Below are 26426 nucleotides of genomic sequence, written 5' to 3' on the forward strand. Positions count from 1 at the left end.
GACGGCAACATTTTACAAAGAAGAGGTTGCTGAGGTCTCTTTATAACTGACTGTCAATGCTGTGTTTTGCATAGTAGTGACTCATCCAGCTTTAGGTCCTGCTCAGTAGGAGATGGAGAACAATAAGTACTTTAGTGAGTGGATATATTGCTTAGGGGGATTTAGCCCATCAGCTTTGCAGTGTGGATCATAAAACTTGATACTTCTACATGTCAGATAAGCCCAGAATACCTCTCAACAATGCAAACCCACAGTGCAAGATACAAAGAAGAAGCTTAATAACTGTTTTCAGAATAAAAGTACACAGATGTATGGATGAAAGAAAAGAAAAGAATGCTGCTTTTTTGTCTAAACGTTATCAGCCTGGAGCCCTATGTCTATCAAATTCGTCTCAGAGCCTGGCCATACCCACCTGTCCAGGTTTAGCTTATGGGCCAGCATCCTCCAGTCATGACCTCTCGTCTGCGGGGCATCCAGACTGCTACAGAGCTTCTGCCTGATAGGAGGAGGGATGCTGAAAGCGCTGGGGCCCGTCATGGTGGTGATGGTGCCTGCCGGATCCAGCAGAGGCAAATCGATGCCAGTGGGTTCCTGTAGTTCAGGCACAGGAACAGCACAGCATTATTTCTGAAGACAAGAACAATCCCTATGAAGCCAATCACTATACTATAGCCTTGCTTTGAGTGATAAGAAAAGAACGGGTGCTATTACTCTCCCTAATAAGAATGGCTTCTTCCTGGCTGAAAGTTGTGATTAGCTCTCTGTAACCTGGCTGAGAGAAAGTGGTACATTTTGAGCTGACTTTGCACAGCCTTGGATTTATGGGTGAGCAGATCTTGCACAGGTCTGAGATTAGAAGGCCAAAAGTTCAGAGCTTCAAGAAACTGTCTGACCCTGAGGGGAATGCCTTGGGCAAATGCCCAAGTAAATTCTTGCTCTAACCTCTGTAGAAGATGGTTCAGTTCTGCTTTTGTTGAATGAAATGGAACACAAGCTCTCCTCTAAATGATATCAAATTAAGACTAATTTCTTTGAAGAAAATGGTGAACACAGTATATTGCCTTAGGGCAAGCCGCTAATGGCATCCTCCAATTGCTGTACACCCTTATTTTTTTAAATCTAATTTTAGCGGAGAAAACCATAAATTGGCTCTTAAAATAGTTTCAGCTCATAAAACAGCACAAATGCAAAATCTGAATTTCATCTGTAGGAGAAAACCTAATCATTTTTTGATCTTCTGCTGGTTGGAAAAGCAAAAGTAAATGTTGCCTGGGAACGATTAAAGCAATAACAGAAAATCTTAATCTACTTTAAATGTCACCTCCTCTCTCTCTCTCTCTCTTTAAAGCAGGTAACTCCTTGGTGTACATAATTAGTTGCTGGAGGATAAACTAGCCATACAGTTCCAGCCAACAAGGAGTCTCCGGAGCCTTGCGGAGCAGTCAGCATAGGGGTCAGTGCCATCACTGCTCAGAGCCCCCAAACCTTGCTGCTCCTGTACTGCAGGGTTCGGGGCTGGCTTTGTTCCAGTGTGGACTGGCAGTGTGTCCTGCCTTCCGGGATCAGCAGCCAGTGCTCACTGCTAGGCTGTGTAATCCCACTGCACAGGGTCCATATGCATGTGAGAGCTGAATGAATTTTTTGTGGTAATACACCAGTGGTGTTGGCCGCCATCATGGTATTTGGCCTCAAATCCAGAGCTTGGCAAATTGAGACTCCCAGGATTCCTTTTGCTCCTTTGTGCTAACTCCAGCAGCAAATACCAGGATTTAAAAGACTGGTGTATAAAACACAGAAGCAACAATGGGAGTTGGAGTCCCTGAATGAGGCTATGACCCACAGATCTTTCCCTGCATTGGGCATGGCTCTCCTTCCATGGGACTATGAGGAGAGAGGACTCCTGTCCTCAAGGGCATCAGGCTTCAACAAAGGGGACCAGAAGAGTAATCCAAGAGCCCTTGCTGGTGGTTATCAATGAGTCTATATTGAGGATGTCTGAATCCAAGTGCCTAATGCTTACATTAGGAATAAAACAATGTGTGTCTGGGTTGGAAAGGTGGAAGAGAAGAGAAATCACACACTGTGTCCACAACTGAGTGCCATCAGCCACAATGAGGTCCTGCTTGTTTCTTGTGTGGACAATAACACTAGGGTCTAGAAGGAAACCCACCATCTCCCTCAAATACAACTAAACCCTGACTGTCCCTCGTTGGTTACGGAGGTTAAGTTCACACAGAGTACTCTCCTCAGGAAGTCTTCTTGCTGTTGGTCACAGAAACTCACTCCTGCTTACCTGTGATCCGTCCCTGTCTGCCACACTGATCTTCCAAAACACCAAGCTATGCCCCCCCCACTAAGAAGCACTAAATGCCCCTCCTACCACATGGAACCCCAACTTTTAATCAGGCAGTGAGGGTGATTGGCACCATCTGCCTTGTTGGCTGGTATGTAGTTAGTCCTAGAGGTGATGCCTACAGAGTGCAGAGCTAGGCCTGCCAAGGAGCTGGGGCCCCACACCCATGGACTCCCACTGCCTGACAACCTGACCCTAATTTTTCTCAGCCTTGACATGACTCAAACTCTCCTTAGGCCGAATCACTCACTTTCCCTAGCACTTCTTTTAAGAATCCATCTCTGAGAGTCCTTCTGCCCTTTCCTTTAATCTCTGACAGGTAAACCCCTCAAAGTCTGGACTAAAACCTTGTCCCCTGAATCTCCCATGAGCAAACTCATTCATCAACCTGGCGACCGCCAGCACTTCTCATAGCCCTTCCACAGGCTTCATATTCTGCCCTAGGCATGCTGGTTGTGTTCATATGTTCCTTCCTTTGATTGCTCACATTGCTTAGAGATGAGAGTCGTTTTGCTATCCTCAGAACTCCTGTGATACTCAGCAAATTAATTGCACATGGAAGCTACTCAGTTCATGTTTGCTGAGATGAAAGAACAGACTTTTCCTATATAGAAAGGGTATAAAACCAGTTTCTGACAGAAGCCCACCCCACATAGTGTGGAGCTTCCTTCAACTAAATGTGGCTAAGAGGATGGCTCTTCTCACTGCTCAATCCTGAAGGTAAAAGCCAGGTAAAGGTGGGCGTGGCTCTCAGAAAGGTCTGCTCATATACCCCTGTTGTTGTCCTTATACTAATGACTAGAGAACCATGGCCACTTCATGTGGACTTCGCAATCCGGAGACCCTATGCCTGGCTACTGTGCTGTTTCCTTCTGCATGTATGAAACAATCTCAGTAGGGCATAATACCTTGTCTTTCTTATCAGATGGCTGACAACAGCCTTGGGGGTACAAGAATAATACTCTTCTACATTTACATTTAAATTTCATCTAGTATTTCAGTTGCTACTAGTTCTTCTTTTGCTTGCAGGTAAAAGTAGCATTTATTCTCACAGAATGTTTATTACAATAATCACTTATGATATAGGTACCATCTGTTTGACGTTGTGAATCCCTTAGTTAAACATATGATTTTTCACCATGAGCCAAACAGCTGCTATGGGTGATGGCACACATTTTCAGTGCTCACTCCACGGTGGATTCAACTTTCCACTCTCATATTGTGACTCTTCCTAAAGTCAACTAGACAACCTAGATTGTTTCAATGGTTGTTTTGAGCAGGTTATTGAAAATAGCTGAGGTCAATGGATGGAATGGTTATAGCAGAGTGATGTTACTTTGCACATTTTTAACATTAATCTCTGTGTACACGAAAGTGTCCTGAATCAACAGTTAACAAAGGTTATAAGGTCTTTGTTTATAGCAAAACTAAACAGAAGTCTTGAAGAGACTATAAATGTCTCTTGCCTGCACCATTTTTTCCTCTTGGAAAAATGATGGGTAGTTTTCCTGTTATTATTCCCCCCCTATCCCTCTAAAAAAACCTTTTTATCATTTTATATATATATATATATATATATATATATATATTTCTTTTTTTTTTTAATTTAAATTTAGAGAAGGGGAGATAGTGAGATAGACTCCCACCTGTGCCCCAACCGGGATTTACCCGTCAACCCTGTCTGCAGCCCATGCTTGAATCAACTGAGCTATTTTTAGCACCTGAGGTTGATGTACTCCAACAGAGCTATCCTCAGTGCCCAGGGCCATGGTTGAACCAATCAGGCAACTGGCTGTGGGAGGGAAAGAAGGAGAGAATGGGGAGAGTAAGAGGGGAGAAGCAGATGGTCACTTCTCCTGTGTGCCCTGACAGGGAATCAAAACTGGGACTTTCATATGTTGGCCTACGCTCTATCCACTGAGCCACTGGCCACTGGCCAGGGCCTATTATTTGTATTTTGACATTCATTTTTCCCATACTTTTCAAATATTTTTATTCCGTTTTTTAAAATTTGTGTGGGTGCATGCGTGCACGAGCACAAGAGAGAGAGAGAGAGAGAGAGAGAGAGAGAGAGAGAGAGAATGTGAGAGAGAAAGGGACAGACAGGAAGGGAGTGAGATGAAAAACATCAACTTGTATTAGCAGCACTTTAGTTGTTCATTGATTGCTTTCTCATATGTGCCTTGATGGGCGGGGGGGGGGGGGGTGTGCATCAGTTGAGCCAGTGACCTTGGGCTCAAGAGAGTGATCATGGGGTCATGTCTATGATCCCACGCTCAAGCCAGCAACTTCAGGGTTTTGAACCTGGGTCCTCAGCATCCCAGGCCAACACTCTATTTACTGCACCACCACCCGGTCAGGTCACACATTTTCATTATTAAACTTCATCTCTGTGAGACTAAAGTCTTTGTTTTGTAGTTAAGGAATCTCTGGCCAAAGCCGTTGGAGAGGAGCAGCTGGACAGCTCTTGACATCACCATAGTCTATGTCAAGCACAGCCTGGTTTTCCTGGAGTGTGGTTGGGGGCAACAGGTCCTTTGCCTCACTAGAGAGGCCAAAGGGCGTGTTGTACTTCATAAATGACTGTGGGTTAGTGTCTGGAGAGATGGATGGCTGTGTGGAGGGAGCAGCACATTCCTGCCAAATCAGCTCAATTCTTGGGAGACAGGGCATTACAATTGCAACCCCAGTCCACCTGCCAGCTTGCCAAGTGACCCCAGGAGGGAGCCCTGCGAGAGGAAAGACACCTCAAATGGGGCCTTTTCTCTGTTGGGTTATGGTTTGTCAGTCACAGTGTACCCCTTCTCAGAAGTCCTTATGAAGATCCGGTCTCTCAGAGCTCTCCAGAGCTTACTGTTCAGAGCTAAGCCTGCTCCTCAACGTCAGAGGCCAGCCTCACACGTTCCCCTCCCTTCAGCGGCCCCCTGCACCGCATTCAAATGTTAACAACCACGGTGGGACTCCGTGACCTAGAAGTAAAAGCAGCAGAGTGCCTCTTAATCTGCAAAGTCATCGGACTCCAGTTGGTTCTGACCCTGCCTCTGTTAACACACAGGGCAAAGGCCTCGGACAGGACCCAAGGGCTGGCCCCTCTGAGCTGAGGCTGCCACGTTGCGAAAGAAATCCTCATTTCCTTCATGTTGGCACAAGAAAGTCCTTAAATTGTGATCACACTATGCCATGCTGTCTCTTGCAGAAGAGGGAGGAGGTGGTGGACCTAGCAGGGAAGAGCCCTCAACAGCTCTTTCATTCCCTGCTGCATCTGATCCACCTTTTCATTGCACCACAAACGTTCCTGCTGAACAGAACACAAGCATCAAAGGAGAGGCCCTCCTCGCCCCCTCCAAAATTCCGCAGTCTTTGTTGTCACTGGAGCTGGGTGGTTATTGAACTTTGCAGACCCGCTGGGCCTGGAAAGTGAACACACCCTCCGGAGCCAGCAGGGGTGGTGCTGTGCGCCTGGGAGATAGAGCTTGCGCCTTGGGAAGGCCCGGCGGTTGCCATGGCACCCTGACACCGAGATCATTCCTTATGAATGACACTGGGGTCTGTGACTAAAGCTGTTGATGAGTCAAAAGTCTCATGAAACTACAGGAGGAAATGAGGACCGCACCCGGGCAGGCTGTGGGAAAGAGGGATGGATCGTCCTCGAGGCTGACATGCCTTCATTCCCACCCCCCACCCCCGTTTGCTAAGGAAAACAGTCTTTAAATACAACATGTAGAGCGAGACATGCCAAACAACCTGGCATCTCATTCGTCACTGTGTATAAAACAGCGAGGGAGAAGCCGTCTTTTTAAATTATACGCTGACCTGCTGTTGTGGTAAAATACGACAATCCCGTGCTCTTGAGCTCAGCAAACAGCACGGAGCCCAGAACATGCTGCATTCTGACCACTCTGCTTACTGTGTCCTTTGTTCCTCTTGCAGGAAGGGCTTCCAGTGTTCCCACTACAGCTTTGGGGGCCAAGGTAGCTGGTTAATTCAGGCACACTCTCTGTTTCCACAGAGAAACTATAAATAGCAGTGCTGATTGTTATTTCTGTAAGAGGGACACATAAAAGTGTCCAACGGCACTGAGTGAAGAGCACAGCCCAGAAAGGCAGTGATGGCAACAAAGGGAGACATTTGTAGATTTTACTTCTATATCGGGAACATTTCTCCTACCCCGGGGGAGAGGACATTTTTTTTTTTTCTTTTCTTTTTAAATTATCTTTATTGAGGTATAACTGACATATTAATTGCAGGTGTATAACATAATGACACAATATTTGTATAGAATGTGAAATGATCACCCTAGTATATCTAGTAAATATCTGTCCTCATATATAGTTACATTTTTTTCTCTTGTGATGAAGACTTTTAAGATATACTCTCTTGTGTCGGCCCAGCGTGTGAAAGTCTCTGGTTCGATTTCTGGCCAGGACACACAGGAGAAGCACCCACTGCTTTTCGTCCCTTCCTCCTCTCCTTTCTCTCTCTCTTCCCCTCCCGCAGCCAAGGCTCCATTGGAGCAAAGTTGGCCCCGGGCACTGAGGATGGCTCCCATGGCCTCTGCCTCAGGTGCTAGAATGGTTCTGATTACAACAGAGCAACACCCCAGATGGGCAGAGCATTGCCCCTAGGGGGCATGCTGGCGGGGGGAACCCGGTTGGGCACATGCAGGAGTCTGTCTCTCTGCCTCCCCGTTTCTCACTTCAGAAAAGTACAATATATATATATCTTCTCTTATCAACTTCAAATATGCAATATTTTATTAACTAGAACTATAGACCCCATGCTGTAGATTATATCCCCATGGATTATTACTTTTTTAAAACTGGAAGTTTGTACCTTTTCACCTTCCCCCTCATCCAGTTTGCCTCCCTCCCCGCCTCATCTCTGGCATATCTTCTTGTATTTACAGAATGACATATAAGGAGATCAAGAGATGTATCCTTTCAACAAGGAGAAAAAGGAAGAGAAGAATAGAGAAGGGGTGGGGACAGAGGCCAGTTTCTCCTCCTCCACGCTGTGGGCAGCACGTGACTAGGCAAAGGTGAGAGCGCCCTGAGGATGTAGGGAGCAGGGGGCCAAGGTGGCGGAGGCGGGATGTGGCACTCAAGGGACGCTTTGGGTCAAGTTACTCTATGTGCACGTCACTTAAATTAAACCTTATATTTGGAATTCAGATCTGTTGTAAGAAGTTAGAACAGGATTCTTCAATTTATGTCATAAAAAGTAAAAGATTGTTTTTTCAAAAACGATTCCCTTGTATGTTCTTTTATGTATCTAGCCCCCTGTGTTCATTAAAAATGCCCTTCTACTAACAAATAGGACCTATAGGAAGCTTTTCAGGACTTCCCGCATGACCTGTAATGAGATAGCTTTATGCTCCACACTGTATCTCCTCCTCACGGTCATGCTGCCCCTGATTTCTGAGACACACAGCTCCGTACCTCCGAGACGGTGCAGTTTAGTTGGAAGATCTGCCCCTCTCCTTCCACCTGCCGCACGCAGAGTTTGCACACCAGCTCCACGGTGTTCAGGCTGAATCTCTCCAGAGTGAATATGCAGTGGAGGTTTCTCTGAGACCCGCTCCAGACGTGGTAGAAAGGAATTTCCTACAGGATGTAAAGGTGCAACTGCAAATAGGTGACTAATACTAAAAGTAACCACCAGACACTGGCTTGTCAAGTACTCTTCTCAGTATTACAAACATCACCTCATTTAATCCTCACAACAGGTCTGCACCACCCCCCCAAACCCTTTTCAAATGAAAAAGCCCAGAGATGTGAAATAAGTTGGCCAAAGCCCCACAGCGAGCAAGCGGCAGAGTTGAGATCTGAACCCGGAAAGTCAGCCTCCAGAATCTATATACCTAACCAGTTTGCCACTTGTCTGTCATTTACAAAGAACACTATTGTAAATAGTTTAAATGAAACCTACACACTCCAGTCATTGCTCATTAAAAGGAATCCCTGCCGTGGTATTCTGGAGAGAACCAATGGAGCTCTGATGGATAATGGGCTGACCCAGTTCCCTTTCATGCCTATACCCTCCCTCTGCACAGGGCAGGGGAAAGGCAACACACACTCCAGTCGGAAGCTGTGGCTTCAGTTAGCTGCTGCAGAAAGGTCTTTGGCTTAAAAAACATCAAGCATCTAACAGTTGTACATTTTCACAAAGTCTCCTAGACCACCTTACAGAATCCATTCTAAAATCTTTTTTCGATAAAGGAAATAAAAGATCGATACATAAATAATGGGTGAACACAGTGCTTATGAGCAGAGTCTGAAGAACAGAGGGGAACACGCTCCCTTCACCTATGTGGTGATTAGAAGCAAGCTACTGAACCTTTCCATGTCTCCGATTCCTTATCTGTGAAAGAGTAAGCGAAAGAGGACCTAAGTCCTATACAAGCTGGGGTTAGATGCGATAAACCAAAGTGCGTGAGTGTCTAGTGGAAGGAAGGAATTCAGGCAGCCTTAATTTGAACTAATGTCAGATTATCATTATTATAAAAGTAGTATTTTCCATTATGATTACATAAAGAATTTTTTTTCAACAGAGACAGAGAGAGGGACAGGCAGGAAGGGAGAGAATGAGAAACATCAATTTTTCATTGCAGCACCTTAGTTGTTCATTGATTGCTTTCTCATATGTGCCTTGATCAGGGAGCTACAGCAGTGTGAGTGACCCCTTGCTCAAGCTAGTGACCTTGGGCTCAAACCAGCGACCTTTGAGCTCAAGCCAGTGACCATGGAGTCATGTCTATGATTCCATGCTCAAGCCAGCGACCCCACACTCAAGCTGGTGAGCCTGTGCTTAAACCGGCGACCTCGGGGTTTTGAACCTGGGTCTTCTGCATCCCAGGCCGATGCTTTATCTACTGCACCACTGCCTTGTCAGGTAAGAAAATTGTTCATAAAAATGGGAAGATCTGTGGACTTTTTTGGCAGTTGCAGAATAAGGAGAAGAAGAAAGCAAAAGAAGAGATTTAATGAGCAAGTTAAAATCCAAATCTCTCAAGTGCTGAGTGATAAAGAAGAGGCTGCTATGCAACCCCATCTAAGCTTGAGACTGTTATCAAATTAGTAGGTTTTTCTTCCACAATTTATGTGTGAGTACTAGACCTATGAGAGTAAGAATGGAGCTAGAACATTTTCCCATCACTCCCAGTATGTTCATTGACCAGTCATAGCCAGTGCTGCTGTAGTGCTGAGGCGTGGGATTGGATTTGCATGCATAGACTAGGTCTCACAGCTTATCAAAGTATGTCTGTATCTGCTAGGACTGGAAATGAGTCTTGAGATCCTCCCATCACACAGTTTCCTGAGAGCTCGTGGCGACTGATGAAGGAGGAGGTGCAAACCCCTGGAGAGTACCTATGCTTTTCCCATTGGAACATACAATGGGACTTGGCATCTGTATGCTAATATTTAATAAAGTCCTCACCAGGTTTTATTTTTACATGCTATATAAGTTTCAAAACTGGGGTTCCTTCTAAGTTTTCAAAGAAAAGGTATTCTCCTAGACAGGTTGAGCCTAATTTATGTCATGTAGGATAACATGTTCTGCTTTTTTTCTTTTTTTTTTTTTTTTCAAGAAAGATTGAGCAAAAGAGAGAGAGAGAGAGAGAGAGAGAGAGAGAGAGAGAGAGAGAGAGAGAGAGGAACAGACAGACAAGAAGGGAGAGAGATGAGAAGCATCAATTCATAGTTGTGGCACTTTAGCTTCTCATTGATTGCTTTCTCATATGTGTCTTTACCGGGAGGCTCCAGCTGAGCCAGTGACCCCTTGCTCAAGCCCGTGACCATGGTGTCATTTTGACAACCTATGCTCAAGCCACTGACCCCACGCTCAGAGCTCTCCCTCAATCCGAGGACCTCTGGGTTTCAAACCTGTGTACACCTCAGCATCCCAAGCTGATGCTCTATCCACTGCACCACCGCCTGGTCAGGCTGTTTTTCTTATGAATGCATTTTGAGGCTTTTTAAAATCAACACAATGTAAACATTTATCATATCTTGAAATTGTAATGATGGACTTGAAAGTCTTACTTGCTAAAAATAAAACAATGATTGTTCAGTTATTTGAAAGAGAATTAAGAAAAAACATTCCTTCCAATAAATCTATTTCTCAAAAATCCAAAATAATCCCAAATTATTTTGGAGAGACAAGTGCTGATGTATGAATGATTAATTTCAAAGAAGGGAATATCTTATGTTTAAATAATTTTAGTCCTTTTTCATGGAGCTGTTTCCAAGCCTTTACTTCATCTTGGGCACCTTACCTGATACTTAGCCAGCAATTTGCTCTTCCAGAGGGAATGGGCGATATCGTGGATGGACAGGCGCAGGTTGTGGGTGCTGCCTTTGAAATGTAGAGCCTTAGGTTCTTCCAGGAGCTGTCCTCCCATCTGTCTCTCAAGCTGCAAAACTTCCTGCAATCACATGCCCAACACCAAAGCAAATTACTGAACTGTATCACTTCCACCAACCCTCTCATTAAGTGAGTGTTTCCTTCCTGGTCCTTCCTCCGACCCTGACTAACAGGAGTAACAGGTGACGACTACTTCCGCAGCCTCGAGTCCCTTCAACTGCAGCCACTGCCAGTGTGTATGTGACTGGATCCTACTGACCACCAACTATGCCTCAGCAATCACACTGTTAGGGGCAAATTCAGAACAGTCAGCACTTCATGACAAGCACAGTATTTTTCATATACAGGAAATAACCAAAGAGCTCCAAATGGGAGAAAAAGAAACCCAGATAAAAGAAAAAAAAAATAGGTAGAAATATAAGTAGGTAAGTAAGTAGATTTTCAATGAAATCCCAGGGAAAGGGGAAAATAACCATTCAACAAACTGTATCTTGGACTTAGTGAAAACTAGCTCATGAACAAAAATTTGGAATATGTTTTGCACACTTTTTCAGTCTTTTATAGTCATTTTATCAACAGAAATAGTAAAATTTTGCTTAAAATTATCCATTGCAAGATTTCAAATTATCAAAAACATTCAACTGTGCTCATCATACATCTTATTAGAGGAAAATACACTGATGCAGATTATGAAGGTTTCTCAGCAGCAATGATTGAAAGCAACAGTTTACTCAGGCTAAATTTTAAAAAGAATGCCTCATTTTTCAAGAACTGTGGCTGATAAAAACTATTGCTATGTAATAGCTTTATTTATACTATAAAGATGTAAAACGAAGACAAATTCTATATATTCCTCCAATCCTGAAGCTAGCTAATGGGAGTTAATGAAGTATTTTCAACTACAGCTGCAGTTATCCAAACAGCATCTAACCACAAGTTATCAATGAACGAAATATCCTGGCTCTTCTCTGCTGTCTGAACCACCCCGTGCACATTTCTCTCCCTTTGTGCTTTAAAGTTTTAGTGGGCCTTGGCCCGTTGGTTTAGCAGTAGAGTGTTGGCTGGCATGTGGAAGTCCTGGTTCAATTCCCGGTCAGGGTACACGGAAGAAGAGACCATCTGCTTCTCCACCCTTCTGCCTCCTTCTTCTCTCTCTTTCTTCCCTTCCCAAACATGGCTTGAATAGTTCAAGTAAATTGTCGCTGGGCACTGAGGATGGTCCATGGCCTTGCCTCAGGTACTGAAATAGCTCGGTTGCTAAGCAACGGAGCAGCGGACCCAGATGAGCACAGCATCACCCTGTAGGGGGCTTGCCAAGTGGATCCCAGTCGAGGTGCATGCGGGAGTCTGTCTCCATGCTTCTCTGCCTCCTCACCTCTCATTTAATAATAATAATAAAGAAATGTTTTAGTGATACCAATATGTAGGTAATTTACCTTCTTTTTTTTAAAATAAGAGTCCAAGAAAATAATGAATTTTTTAAAAAATATAGTTTTATTCTTTGATGAGATTTCAATGGAAAACATGGGGTTCAATAATACGGGCCATTTCACATACATTTATCCGGCTCCCACCAGGGTAGCAAGTGCAAGTGGGTTACACTGGAGAACTGTGAATATGGGAACCAGACTACAGTCACCAACATCGTTGATTATGTAAACAGCTCATTTTAAGCTGCTTCTGTAGTGATTCTCAGTATCCATCATCTCTGAGGCAGGCCACTGAGTTCTGAACAAAGCAAGGTGCTGAAAGGTCCTATAGGGTATAGGAAATATTAGGATAATATGGAATATTCTCAGAGGGGGACTCCTCTAATTGGTGTCTAATGGAAGCCATGAGGAAACAGCACATTGATGGAAAGATGAACATGGTCCATCTGCTTGAGAATATTGACATTGAGATTATTCAACTTTGCTGGCTTATGAGTAGCTATTGCTTGTGACAGGAGCCTGAGCAATCAGCCGGCCCCCTAACCAGCCAGTTGGCCACCCGGACACATATGTTATCACTGTGCCCTGGCTCTGCTGTGCCTGCAGCTCAGCAGGCTCTGAGGGTCCCCATTAGGCTATACAGATCCACCCAGACTCACATATTCTCCTTATGGACCTCCCTCCCACAACACTTCACAGTCCATTCCTAGACAAGAACCTGGCCATGTGGAAATGAAGATGAATAAGAAAAGTGAGGGTTAATTGCAATTTCTTCTGCTTCAGCAGGAAGGCATAATGAGCTTATGTTGATCATGTTCATGTTCAGTGTCTAGTTAGCATAATAGAGAAAGCTGATGTTCCCAGTGAACCTGGCACCTGACAAATTCTAAAGCTAAAATGATGTTTGTTTATAAGCCCTTAGAAGAAAAGAAACATAATTAGAAATCTTTGAGATTACAATCATGCCAATCAATCAGTTGTAGCTTTTCTTTCCAGTATACCCTAATTACCTCATCAAGATGTCTAAAGAGCAATCGATAGTAATTATCTGATTACTATAGATCTTCATTATGTCCAAATTATCTCCCTGGGATGTCTGAAAGAAGATGCATTGTTTTCCTGGAGGTAATTGTACCCAGCTAAGTATAATCCACACCCACATTCTTACAATCAACACAAATTGCAGAGTATACAAAGAGCATTGTCAGTTTCCTTGGCTGGGAGGACAATTGAAACAACCTAAATTGCCTATTGGCCATGCCCTTGAAGTCAAGAAATGTAATACCATGTATGCTTCAAGCACAAAGTCTGTGTTGGAGCCAGCCCAAGAATAGGGCTCAGTCAGTCCTTGGCTTTGGCATTGACCTCAGCTCATGGTCAGAAGTTCTCGGTGGGGAAAGTGACTGGGCTGGCTAGAGCTCTTTTTTTGAGAGAAAATCTCAAGTAAAGTTCCACTCTATTTTATTTTTTAATTTCATTTTGCAGTTGACTCTTTGTTTTAAAAAAAAATTACAGTTGACATTAAATATTATTTTATATTATCTTCAGGAGGACAGTTTAGTGACTAAATATTTATATAATTTACGAAGTGATTCCCACCGTAAGTCTAGTACCCACCTGCACCACACATAATTATTACACTACTGTTGACTATATTCCCAATGCTGTAAATAAAGTGACATTTCAGACAATGAGACCAGAAAATACACATGCTTTCCACATTCTTAAGCTCTCCATCTCTCCACCAACCAGGAATGACACGACGCTGCTGCGCAGAGTTGGGAGGAACCTGACATTTTTCTCCCTTCAATTGGACACGAACCTGGTGAAAGATAAACTGCCCATTCTGCTTAGAGTATCCACGCTTAGAGCAGAGGTCTCTAAACATATGCGACTGCATATGTCTCTCAGTCAAAAAATTGAGCATGCATTCTGTATGTTTCTTTAGAAATTATATATTTATATTAATACATGAGCATGTTAACATATTATGTTATAAAATATAACATGAAAAGCATGGTCAAAGACAAACAGGATTTATGGGTTTTTGTTTTTATGCTCCATATATTCATTGGGTCTGGGTTGTGTGAATTCCCTTCTGGAGACTGGAGGCTTAGGCGGCTGTCCTTTCACTAGATCCTTTGGAAGCAATTAGCCTAGTAGTAAATGACTCAGTGAAAAAGATTCTTACCAAACTTAACTATTTTTTTTTTCCTGAAAAGTAACAACTGGTATCATCACACTTAGGATGTTCAACTTCAAGGAAACTACAAAACAAAGGAGAAGACAATAACCAAAGTACAAACTAAAAATATTAAAGTGGAAATTAAAGATATTACAATTAGTAAATAAAAACCACTCCGTGACAACTAACACCATCTAAAACCATAAATGAGTCAGAGATGGCTTGCCACACACAGTGAATCCCACATATATATATATTTTGTTGTTGTTACAGCGACAGAGAGAGGAACAGAGAAGGACAGATAGGCACAGACAGACAGGAAGGAAGAGAGATGAGAAGCATCAATTCTTCATTGTAGCTCCTTAGTTGTTTATTGATTGCCTTCTCATATGTGCCTTGACTGGGGGCTACAGCAGAGCAAGTGACTCCTTGCTCAAGCTAGCGACCTTTGGGCTCAAGTCAGCATCCATGATTTCCCCCTCAAGCCAGCGACACTGCGCTCAAGCTGGTAAGCCAGCACTCAAGCCAGTGAGCCCGTGTTTAAGCCAGCGACCTTGGGGTTTTGAACCTGGATCCTCTGTGTTCCAGTCCGATGCTTTATCCACTGCACCACCAGCTGGTCAGGCTGGTTTTTTAAGTGTTATAGTTTCAGATATTTTATAGCCAATCCACTTAAAAATCTTGTAACTTATATTTTGCAAAGCTTGATTTTAAAATTTTCTTCTGCATGAAATCATTTTGGTTATCATACATATGATACAAATAAGTAGGAGAACATAAAAATAACATGTATGAATCAGTAAGATAGAGTATCACAGTTAAATGCTTTACTTTCCTTAATCTTCCTGGCACATCATTCAACACCAGGGAAGCATGCACACTCTGTCAGAAACCATGCCAGGCTCTGGGTCACACAGACAAGCAAGTCCCCATCCCTGCCTTGAGCAGACCACCATATAAACACATAATCCCAGCAGACTGCACTCAGTCCCAAGACAGCACCCTGACAGGCTACTTTTGGACCCCAACAGTTAGAATATTTCACACACTGTAAAAGAGAATAGGAAAAAACATATATTTAAGGTCAAAAACTTTAGAAAGACTTAAGAAAAATATTATCACCTTGAAAAGAAATACCATAATAGGAATTAGGATCATCTTAGGCTCTCTGTTCTCAGAAATATAAATGTCACCCTCTTTTCAAAGGTCATCCTCCCTCTTGGCAGCACGCCCTCTCCGTGCCTAGTTTGGCACTACGTGACTGACTCTACCTGTTGCTCTCCTTTGCTTGCTCTCCTCCTCTGGGAGAGGTCCCTTTCTGACTGTCTTTGCCAGTCCATTTCCACCCCTCCAACTTAACCTTGAAAAGACTCTCTCAGGGGTCAGTTAACAATAAAGGTGTTGCTAGCCCATCTCTTCGGGGGAACACACGCTCCAACCCCAGTGGTAATGTCAGCAGGAGCAGGCTCCCTGTGCATCAGAGCCTGGTTCCTGTGGGGCCCCACGCCATCCGGGGAGACTGCTGCTTCCCCAGCACTGTGGGCTGCCCCAGCCCGGGCCCTGATTGAGGGCTGTATTGATTCAGGGAACCTGTGAGAGATTGCTCGAAAGGCAGGGACAAGGGACTCCACAGTAGAAACAAGCAGCTTTCACAATAACCAATTAAACCAAGACATTATCCATGCCAAGCCATTAGCTTAGGCCACTTAAGAGCCACAATAAATCCAAGCTGTTTTAAAGGCCCGGACATGCAAAGGGAGCCCCTCTGGCCTGTACCCAGTGCTCTCTCCCAGGCCCTGAGCGGATGGGCTCTTCCCTCATTAAGGGCTGACACAGCCAGGCAAAGGGAGGAGCCCTACAGCTCTTACACGCTGGTTTCCCCAAACCCACCCAGGACGCTTCAATCTGCATTAATGCCGGGGTTGGAACGCATCTGCCTCCACTGACCCTCTCCTTCTTCCTCCTCCTCCTCCAGGTCTTTCCCAGCCTGTGTCAACTTCCCGTAAGTGCCAGCCTCACAAGGAGTGCACACAAGAGCTCCAGGTGACAGAGCTGCACGCACTGGGATGCATAGCCTGTGTTTAAGAACAAGACCGTCTCTGCCTGAGTGAAAGCAGGGACTTGGTGCCGGAAGCTGAGTAAGGTGCTGGGGCCCTGGCTCTATTCTCCACGCTCTGTGCTCAGACTTGTCCTCTGATCACCTTCATTCTCCTCAAGTCCATGCCTTCTCTCTCACAACACTGCTTGGAAGGGAGCCTTCTTCCTCTCCCTCCCTGGCACTTGTCTGAGCTTCCAGTTTCTCCAGAGGTGAGAGTCCTATCTGTGGGTTATCTAGCCTTTAGCTCCCTTCTATATCTCTGTCTTGTTTTCCCTCTGACTTTTTTTTTTTTTTTTCCATTTTCTTTTCTGAAGCTGGAAACAGGGAGAGACAGTCAGACAGACTCCCGCATGCGCCCGACCGGGATCCACCCGGCACGCCCACCAGGGGCGATGCTCTGCCCACCAGGGGGCGATGCTCTGCCCATCCTGGGCGTCGCCATATTGCGACCAGAGCCACTCTAGCGCCTGGGGCAGAGGCCACAGAGCCATCCCCAGCGCCCGGGCCATCTTTGCTCCAATGGAGCCTTGGCTGCGGGAGGGGAAGAGAGAGACAGAGAGGAAGGCGCGGCGGAGGGGTGGAGAAGCAAATGGGCGCTTCTCCTATGTGCCCTGGCCGGGAATCGAACCCGGGTCCTCCGCACGCTAGGCCGACGCTCTACCGCTGAGCCAACCGGCCAGGGCCCCTCTGACATTTTATCTCCTATCACTCCTTTCCTCTTCTTATTAGAAATCTTATCAGCTAGAGAAAGGAAGACACCCGTGATTAAACTTAAATCTCATATAACTCGCATTGCAATCTCGCCTGGAAGAGAAGGTTAGAGGAGGTTGAAGCAAGGCTTTGTTTTGTTTTGCCTCGCTTCTTTCTTGGTATTGTCTGGCTGAGATTCATCTGCACACTCTTTATTCTTGATGGAAACACAGAGCCCTGCATCAGCGGCAGTCAGAGCTGCCGGGGCGCAGGGCCCAGCGCCTGGACCTGAGCACGTGCAGGCAGCGATTGCAGAGAAAGCACTAACAGTACTGCCCAGAGGCGAGCATGCAAAGGACAGCCCCTTCCACTCCGGGGGGCTTGTTGTGGTTTAATTGTACGTTGTGGAAAGTCACCCATTCTCCGTTTTGTCCAGGGTGCTGGACCAAGTACAAAGACCGAGCTGTGCAGTTCAGGACCAGTGCCACCTTCCCCATGCTGTATGGACACAGGGTTCTGGAGGCACGAGGAACAAACTGGCCAACGTTCGGTGTGCCACCTGTGCTAAACCTCCAAAGACCAACCTTCAAGGGTTGCGCTGACCCATAGTTTAAAAAACCACATCGCCGATCTTATTTTACAGAACTTGCTTTGCTCCTAGTCATTCTTTCATCCTCTGTGGAAACCTGCTTTGTCATTCAAGGATGGGAAATTTCTAAATTTGCTACTGAGGCTGTCACCAGGCCACTGTTGCTGTGAGAGTTGTGGGCCCGAACTCTCCCAGAGGAGAGGCCAGGGAGATTGCCACCCTTTTCTCCTGCTCCCTGCCAGCTCTTCAATGACTGCTCTTAGCTCCCATTCGCTGACTCCTCCTCAGGCCTCAGGTCTCAGGCTGCAGGGCCAGCGGTAGGAAAGGAACATGTGAATGTCAGCGGCCTCTCCCACCTGCTCTGGTCATCGCTGCTGGCCGCAGGCCTGGTGGTGCTGCTCTCTCTGCCAGTGCTCATGCTGCGGAGCTCTGCTCTCCTCCTGAGTCTGTCTGCCACCCTTCCTCCCGAATCATAACAAGGCGGGGATCCTGTGACCATGTGCAAACACTTCCCGTCAAGTCACTCAGTTTCCAGGGTCTGCCTGCTGCCGCCACAGCTGCCACCAGCATGGATGCTTGGTTTGGGCTGCCACTTCCAGCCTGCCTGAGTCACAGTAGCTTTGGACGCTTGTGAAGAAAAATGCCAAGGGGAAGTGGCCGTGTCACTTGTCTGCCTCTGCTCTTAGTTCTAAGGAAAAGATGATGTCTCATATTTATGTATTAGGAATAAGACTTTTTAGGTTGTTCTAGAATTTCTGAAGTCATCTTGTTATTTCTTTTCACCCCTAACATGTTATTTTTTTTAACTTCTGTATTAGTTTTCTACTTCGGCCGTAAAAATTTAGCATACACTTAGAGACTTACAACAACACAAATTTATAACCTTATTGTTCTGCAGGTTGGAATCTGACACAGGTTCCACTGAGCTAAGATCAAGGGGTGGGTGGGCTGCCTTCTTCTCTGGAGGCTCTAGAAGAGAATTCTGCACATTTTGTCACATAAGGCAATAATACATTCACAAGTTCTGAGCATTGTGTGTAGACATCTCAGGGGAAAACATGTGTGCTCACCATAGATTCTATTTTCTCTTCCCTCTTTTCTCCCTCTCCTAAAATAAAATATTTATTCAACATGGCAGGTCATTTCTAAAATATATAACAGAACCAGGGCCGGTGCCCAGTCTCCTGAGAAGATATTAAAGCTGGAGTACATTTCAACGGACCAAAAAGATTCCTGTTCTCAAAGGGCTGATCTACTAGCCTGCTACCAAACCTGAAACGCACCCCGTAATTAGATTACAATTAGAGTTAATATTTTCATTGAGCCATTATCTTCAAAATGCCAGTATAATCTAAATGCCCACCTAAGGGTAATTAGCATTATCGAGTGCCTATTTTATACCAGGAAATTTAATAACTATGATCTCTTTGGATCTTCTAAGGTCCCTGATGCAGACCAAACGACCGCCCGGAGTGGGCAAGTTCAATGACCGAGGCCACAGAGCTGAAGGGCGGCAGAACCAACCGAGCCAGCCGGCCTGACACACGCTTTCCCTCCATGCCACATGCTTGTAACATTTAACACGTTTTTTGTTGATATTATCTAATACATGTGTTACATGTATAAATATATTAATTTAATTCCAGAGACTAGGATCTTGAAGTATATCAGGCTAATTTTGAGGTTATTTGAAATAACTGGGGAAAAAAGAGAGAAAGAGAGAGAAGAGAGAGAGAGATGAGGCCAATCAAGAAAGGGCAGCCTTAGAAGGACCAGACAAGGCAGACCTCAGGTGTTCCGTGTTCAATGGGAGCAAAATTTGTCACAAAGGAGGCATCAGAAGGACCGTAGTGAGGAAGGCGCCAGGAGGCAGGATGACAGTAAACCTCTTACAGGCTACTCAGTTGTCTATGAATGCAGCCCGAAAAACTGACTATAACACATTGTTAACTAGATTTCTTACTTTCTTTGATTTCCAGTATTTCTTTTATATTTTCTTATTTGTTTTAACAAAATATGATATTTCCTAGAGTTATTGTACCAAAAGTGTATCCTGGTTAGTGTATGTAAAAAATAAAATGCAAAGAACGCTCTTCTCCATGGCAAATGACGATGGAAAGAAAGTCAGCTTATGCTAATACAGTACATGTTTCTTGGTTTGTATGACATACATATTAGCCGGAAATTCAATAAACATCATCGACTACCCAGATTGTATCCAAATAACTCATCTTTTAGGTTCTGAATCTTAGAGTTCAGAATAAACCCCTTTATTTATTAAGAAAGAAGCTCACACATTATACCATTAGGATAGTGGGGCAGAATTAGTTACCTCCACCTAGGTGTATGTCTCTTAAACTGTTTTTACACTTATCCCAACTATAATCTTGTTCTCTATTAATTTCTTGTCAATCATCATTAGGATTTAAGTCTTTGAAAACAGCCATATTATTTATTAATTCAATCACTGAACGGAAGAGGAAGAGAAAAGCTGTGTTAACACCCAAAACAATCTTTTCAGTAGATACGACCTCTCTTTTGGAGCCTGGAATTGGTTCTAAACTACTCTAACATGTCTTAGCATCTTTATCTTTTTACATGAGGTTAGCTTGCACATGCTCCCATTGTTTCTTCGGGTGTACAGACTGGAAACCCCCCCTCTGAAAGGTGTATAAAGGAATTCACTGGTCCCCAGCAGCCTTGACTTTTAGTTCAGCAGTCACTGCCAGCACCCTAATTTTACATCAATGCTTCAATATTGCTATTTTTTTTTAAGTTTCAGGTGATCATTTTTGCCCCCAGGTTTAATAAAACTAAGATAAATTGTTATGAAAGCACTGAAGTCAAAGTGGTGGGTGGGAAAATAAAAGAATGCAGCAAGGTTATTGAAAATAATGTGGTTGGTGGTCTTGTCACTCTCCCCCATCCACATGGACAATATGAACACATAGGATAACAAGTGGGAATTAATACTCTCGTTATGTTCAGTTCCAGACATCATCTTTTTCTAATAGCTCTCTAGACTGTGGGCTGCTTAGCCCTGAGATTAAGTGCTGCACTGGGCTTTCCTCTGCACCCTAGTCCAACCTTCTGTGAGGGCTTCTGCAATTCAGAAAGAATCACCAGTACACAGCAGTGACCATAAGAAAATATCAAGTCCAGGGAGCCCCACTTTGAGGCATTGTTTGCTGTGCTAGAGATGGAGGTGGTGGAGGAGTTGGATTAAAGCACAAATAAGAGAGTAGGACTCGTTTTCATCAAAACCTAGACTATGGCCCTGGCCGGTTGGCTCAGCAGTAGAGCGTCGGCCTAGCGTGCGGAGGACCCGGGTTCGATTCCCGGCCAGGGCACACAGAAGAAGCGCCCATTTGCTTCTCCACCCCTCCACCGCGCTTTCCTCTCTGTCTCTCTCTTCCCCTCCTGCAGCCAAGGCTCCATTGGAGCAAGGATGGCCCGGGTGCTGGGGATGGCTCTGTGGCCTCTGCCTCAGGCGCTAGAGTGGCTCTGGTCGCAACATGGCGACACCCAGGATGGGCAGAGCATGGCATCCTGGTGGGCAGAGCGTCGCCCCATGGTGGGCATGCCGGGTAGATCCCGGTCGGGCGCATGCGGGAGTCCGTCTGACTGTCTCTCCCTGTTTCCAGCTTCAGAAAAATGAAAACAAAACAAAACAAAACAAAAAAAACCCTAGACTATGTGAGGAGTGACTGAAATAAAGGGTCTTAAGGGGGTGCCGGATGGTGGTGGCACAGTGGATAGAGTATCAACCTGGGATGATGTTGCTGGCTTGAGCGCGGGTTCACCAGCTTGAGCACGGGGTTGCCAGCTTGAGCGTGGAATCATCGAAATGATACTATGGTCACTGGCTTGAACCCAAAGGTTGCTGGCTTGAAGCCCAAGGTTGCTGGCTTGAGCTCAAAGTCACTGGCTTGAGCAAGGGGTCACTGGCTTGGCTTGAGTCCCCTGGTCAAAGCATGTATGAGAAGCAATCAGTGAACAACTAAAGTGATGCAACTAAAAATCGATACTTCTCATCTCCCTTTTTGTCTGTCTTTCTCTCCCTCCCTCTCTCTCCTCAAGGGTAAAGGACAACAACTGAAGGAAAATCCCTTGCGTGGAGTTAGGTCCTTGCAAAACCTGAGAGTGGAGAGGACTGGAAGAAATAACTGCTTTTTGAAATCTTATGACTCAAGAAGAGATAAGTGGAAGGATTTGGAGAAGCAGGGGGAGCATAGCTTAGGGCAGATATCTTGAGATTAAAATAGACTCAGTTAGCAATTTGTGATTTTTTAGAGTAACTGAACCACCTAGAAGTAGAAGTTGGGGGCTTGTTCAGTGGAGGTCCTCTCTAGCTATGGAAATTAGAAAAACCTGCAGCAGTTCCAGATGGCAAAACATTTCAGAGTGGGAGTGAGTTGCCTGCAGATACGGGTATGAGCAGGTGAGGGACTGTGCACCAGGAGACCACAAAAGGTTGAGGGCATTCTTCCTTAAGAACAAAGGGCAGTTTGCATGTACCTTGTGTGTGAGAGATAGAAGTTCAGATGTTGTGGTCAGAAAGGAGGAGTTTCACAGGTAGAGATCTTGGTGTTGTTGCTAATGATGATGAAATCTAGAGTGTGTCTACACTGGTAGATAGATAATGTGGGATCATGTGAAAGCTACTAGAATAAATTTGAACACAAAACTCATGATTAAGTGGTGGCTTTAAATATGAGAGGGAATAAAATGAGTGGAAAGAAAGACCACAAAGCTGGTACTGCTAGTATGGGGATACACAGGGTGGGGGAAAAGTAGATTTACAGTTGCGAGTATGTGAAACACAGAGTTTACTATTGTATTCTTATTAATTATTGCATTATTTTCCATATGAACCTCCTTTTGTCCCATTTGTAGACTAAGGGTATTCTGCACTAAGGAAATAAAATGGGTAATGAGCAACAGAGTAACCGAACAAATAATAACAGAACAGAGAGCCAGCCCATGAAGTACAGTCATGCCCCAGAAGTGGTCATGGGGCATGAGAAGTCTTGGTATTTTGCCCTCTTGGCCCATGATTAGAGGGTGTGGTCCTCACTGCGGGGGGTGGGAGGAGTGCCATGTTACTGGGAATATCCAGTTGCCATTAAGGTGAACAGGTAAAGCAATGGGAAAGAGAATGATTTAAGGTGTGGGAAAATTTGTCCTTAACAGGATTAAAGTTTTAAAAAGAAACTTTAAGAACAAAAACATTCTGTAAAAGTGTTTTGGTAATAGTTCTGAACTGTGGCTACACTATGGCATTACCCAGAAAGTGCTAAAAACAAATATATAAACAAAACCCAATTTGGAGACAATTAGATCATAAACTTTGGGTTGAGATCCCAGTGCGAGTCATTCTTAAAGCTCCCCATCTGATTCCTAGGTGTGTGGGATAGAGAACTACTGATTTAGGAAGAGTATGGATGGGCCTAGGGTGAGCCGAAAGAAGATGTTTGGAAAAGGTGATACAAAAGATAACGTTTATGGATAACAGACAATAGAAAAGTTGAGGCTATAGGAGAGAAATTAGTAGCAACATTAGCAGGCAGTGTGCCAAAAGGCACAACTGAGGTAATTAAGGGCCTTTTCTGAGTTTATCAGCCCCACGCTTCCAATTCCAGCATGGGTAGGAGGCAGTGTTGGGTAGGCCGAACACAGTCTCCTTGGTAAGTTGGAAAGACCGCTCACCTGTAACTATGATTTTGGTATTTCTGCATTATTAAAAGGTCATGAAGTGCAAGACACCTTATCCATTTTTCATGTTTGTTTCAGGCTAAATGCTGGATACTCCGGTGCCGAGAATTTACTAATGTCTATTTGGAAAGCGCTGACCACAAAACAAACTGCTCTTGGGTTGTTTTTACTATTTAAACCTACCCATCAGTCTTTGTGTGTTGATCACTAATTAAAATGATAAAAATTATTTTATAAAACATTATGTCTTTTTGCATGAATCTGTGTGTCTGTTGGGAAGAAAGGTTAAGAGCATATAAGAACTGTGTGTGAATATAAAGTATGTGTATCAAACATTTCAAGTACGATGTAGATCTTCTGTAGTATGCTTTTTGCAATGATTTTTCTTGGAATTGTTCAAAAGATTTGCCTTCATCAGACCCCATGGCTCCTCTACAAATACAGTTTTTCCAAAGAAGAATTTAAGCCTAAGATGATTTCTATCCTGACAGTGCCTTAGAAGTATCACATTTGCAAAGAATATAAAAGAAATAACCTTAGGCTTTACACTTGAGCTGTGTGTTCACATCATTTATTCAACATTAGAGACTGCTACAGGCTCGACCATCAAAAATATATCCAGTGACTGACTCTGTTGCATTCCCTTTATGGATCCAACCTGCCACATTCTTGTTTTCATGAAATACTCTCTGGATAGAAACACCAGAAAGAAATACCCTGGTTTTCAGAAAGACTGCTGTTCTTAGCTTCCTTGACACAGTTTTCTTCCATTTCTGTTTTTTCTTCTCTGGGTGCTCATCCTCCAGAAGCTCCTCTGCTGGCTGCCCTTCCTCCCCTTGCAACGCAGAGCACCCCAGGTCCCTATGTTCCGGGGAGAGACTTTGAGAAACCCACTTTAAGATTGGAGAGTCCAGACTGCAGCCAGATGCCTGGGCAGGAAGCTTGTGCTCTCCTCTCAATAGCTGTATGACGTAGAGCAACTTACTTCAATTTTCTGTGCCTTGGATTACACTTCTGTAAAATTGGGTTAACGGTATCTTATTGGGTTGTTGTGAAGATTACATGAGTTAATAAAGAATATTTAGAATCTTGCCTGGCACATAGGAATTTCTCAGTAATGTTTATTATTTTTTAAAGTTATTTTCTTCCTCTATTCTCCCTTGATATTCTTTCTGATCACCATGGATGACAACTGTCAACACACAATTGGTTCCTGAGTCTATCTCAGGATCTACCCTTTGTTCAGAGGGCCAAACCCATATTTCTATCCCTTGGACATCTTTGTCCTGTTATCTAATTCATTTCTCTAACTCAGTACTCCTAAAACAAAGGTACCATATCCATATGCTAAAAACTACCTGCACCGACCCTGGCTGGTTGGCTCAGTGGTTGAGTGTCAGCCTGGCGTGCAGGAGTCCTGGGTTTCGATTCCTGGCCAGGGCACACAGGAGAAACGACCATCTGCTTCTCCAACCCTCCCCCTCTCCTTCCTCTCTGTCTCTCTCTTCCCCTCCCGCAGCCAAGGCTCCATCGGAGCAAAGTTGGCCCGGGCACTGAGGATGGCTCCGTGGCCTCTGCCTCAGGCGCTAGAGTGGCTCTGGTTGCAACAGAGCAACAGACCAGATGGGCGGAGCATCGCCCCCTAGTGGCCATGCCGGGTGGGTCCCGGTTGGGCGCATGTGGGAGTCTGTCTGACTGCCTCCCCGTTTCCAACTTCAGAAAAATACACACAAAAAAACCAACAATACCCTACCTGCACCCTGTGTTTGCTACTGTTACTTGAAGCCGACTTGATTCACTCATTCAGGTTTAGTCACCAGGTCCTGCAGAGCAGGTTGAACAAGACCTTTCATACCTATTCTCTTCTGGTCATACTTCTGTCATCACCCTGGGTCTGCCGTGCTTTTCTTCTTAACTTGACTCTTTCCACTGACTTCAGACTCTTTCTCTTGTTTAAATCTCTTCAGTAACTCTCCATTAATTCAAGAAACTGTATCTCATCTCCTCTATCTGGCAGTCAAGGTTCATACCTATAAAACTCTCATCTTGGCCCTGGCCGGTTGGCTCAGCGGTAGAGTGTCGGCCTAGCGTGCGGAGGACCCGGGTTCGATTCCCAGCCAGGGCACATAGGAGAAGCGCCCATTTGCTTCTCCACCCCTCCGCCGCGCTTTCCTCTCTGTCTCTCTCTTCCCCTCCCGCAGCCGAGGCTCCACTGGAGCAAAGATGGCCCGGGCGCTGGGGATGGCTCTGTGGCCTCCGCCTCAGGCGCTAGAGTGGCTCTGGTCGCAATATGGCGACGCCCAGGATGGGCAGAGCATCGCCCCCTGGTGGGCAGAGCGTCGCCCCATGGTGGGCGTGCCGGGTGGATCCCGGTCGGGCGCATGCGGGAGTCTGTCTGACTGTCTCTCCCTGTTTCCAGCTTCAGAAAAAAGAAAAAAAAAAAACAAAAACTCGCATCTATCATTTTAACATGCCCGAATAGAGTCTGTATTTACTGTTCCCTCTGTGTTTCTTCATGCTGTTCCCTTCACCTAGAAATCATTTATTTTTTCTCATTATTACTAGTCAAACCATTTTTTCAATTCGGGCCACTATCAAATATTAGCTTTTACTCAGATTTCCGTAAAATAACATGAAGCCTCCCTCTCTCTTCCCAAAGAACTTTGCATTCATCTGTAGCATTTATCACACTCTGACTTGTCTCCTAGTCCTTGGCATACTTCTTTTATTCTTCCATCTAGCTTGCTTCTTCAAAGGCACTTATAATACCCTTTAAAGAAGCTTCAAATGTGATAAAATGAATTTCAATAATAGCAGCAGGAATTAAGCTCATTTATTCTGCAAAGCAGCAGCCTGTTGTCAAATGCTCCCCCTCTTCCTTGCAGTCCTCATAAAAAGAATGGGAAAGCATATAAATGCAGTAGCACACAAGAGGAACATACAGTGTGAGCAATTGCGCCAATTCCTTTTATAGGAAGAACACAGCTGAGATAAACACGGAA

The 26426-nt window shown here is 44.7% G+C and overlaps 1 protein-coding gene across 3 annotated transcripts in view; it reads right to left on the reverse strand.

Moving 5' to 3' along the window:
• Positions 1-26426, reverse strand: part of UNC5C (unc-5 netrin receptor C) — a 425750-nt gene that overhangs the window by 20992 nt on the left and 378332 nt on the right. For all 3 annotated transcript variants that reach the window (XM_066386368.1, XM_066386367.1, XM_066386365.1), the window contains 3 exons: positions 10629-10778; positions 7792-7956; positions 413-591 (listed from right to left, as the gene is read on the reverse strand). In XM_066386368.1, coding sequence (XP_066242465.1) covers positions 413-591; positions 7792-7956; positions 10629-10778 — 494 coding nt within the window. The remainder of the gene's footprint in view (positions 1-412; positions 592-7791; positions 7957-10628; positions 10779-26426) is intronic.

Source organism: Saccopteryx leptura, chromosome 5 (assembly GCF_036850995.1).
Source record: "Saccopteryx leptura isolate mSacLep1 chromosome 5, mSacLep1_pri_phased_curated, whole genome shotgun sequence".
Lineage (NCBI taxonomy): Eukaryota > Metazoa > Chordata > Mammalia > Chiroptera > Emballonuridae > Saccopteryx > Saccopteryx leptura.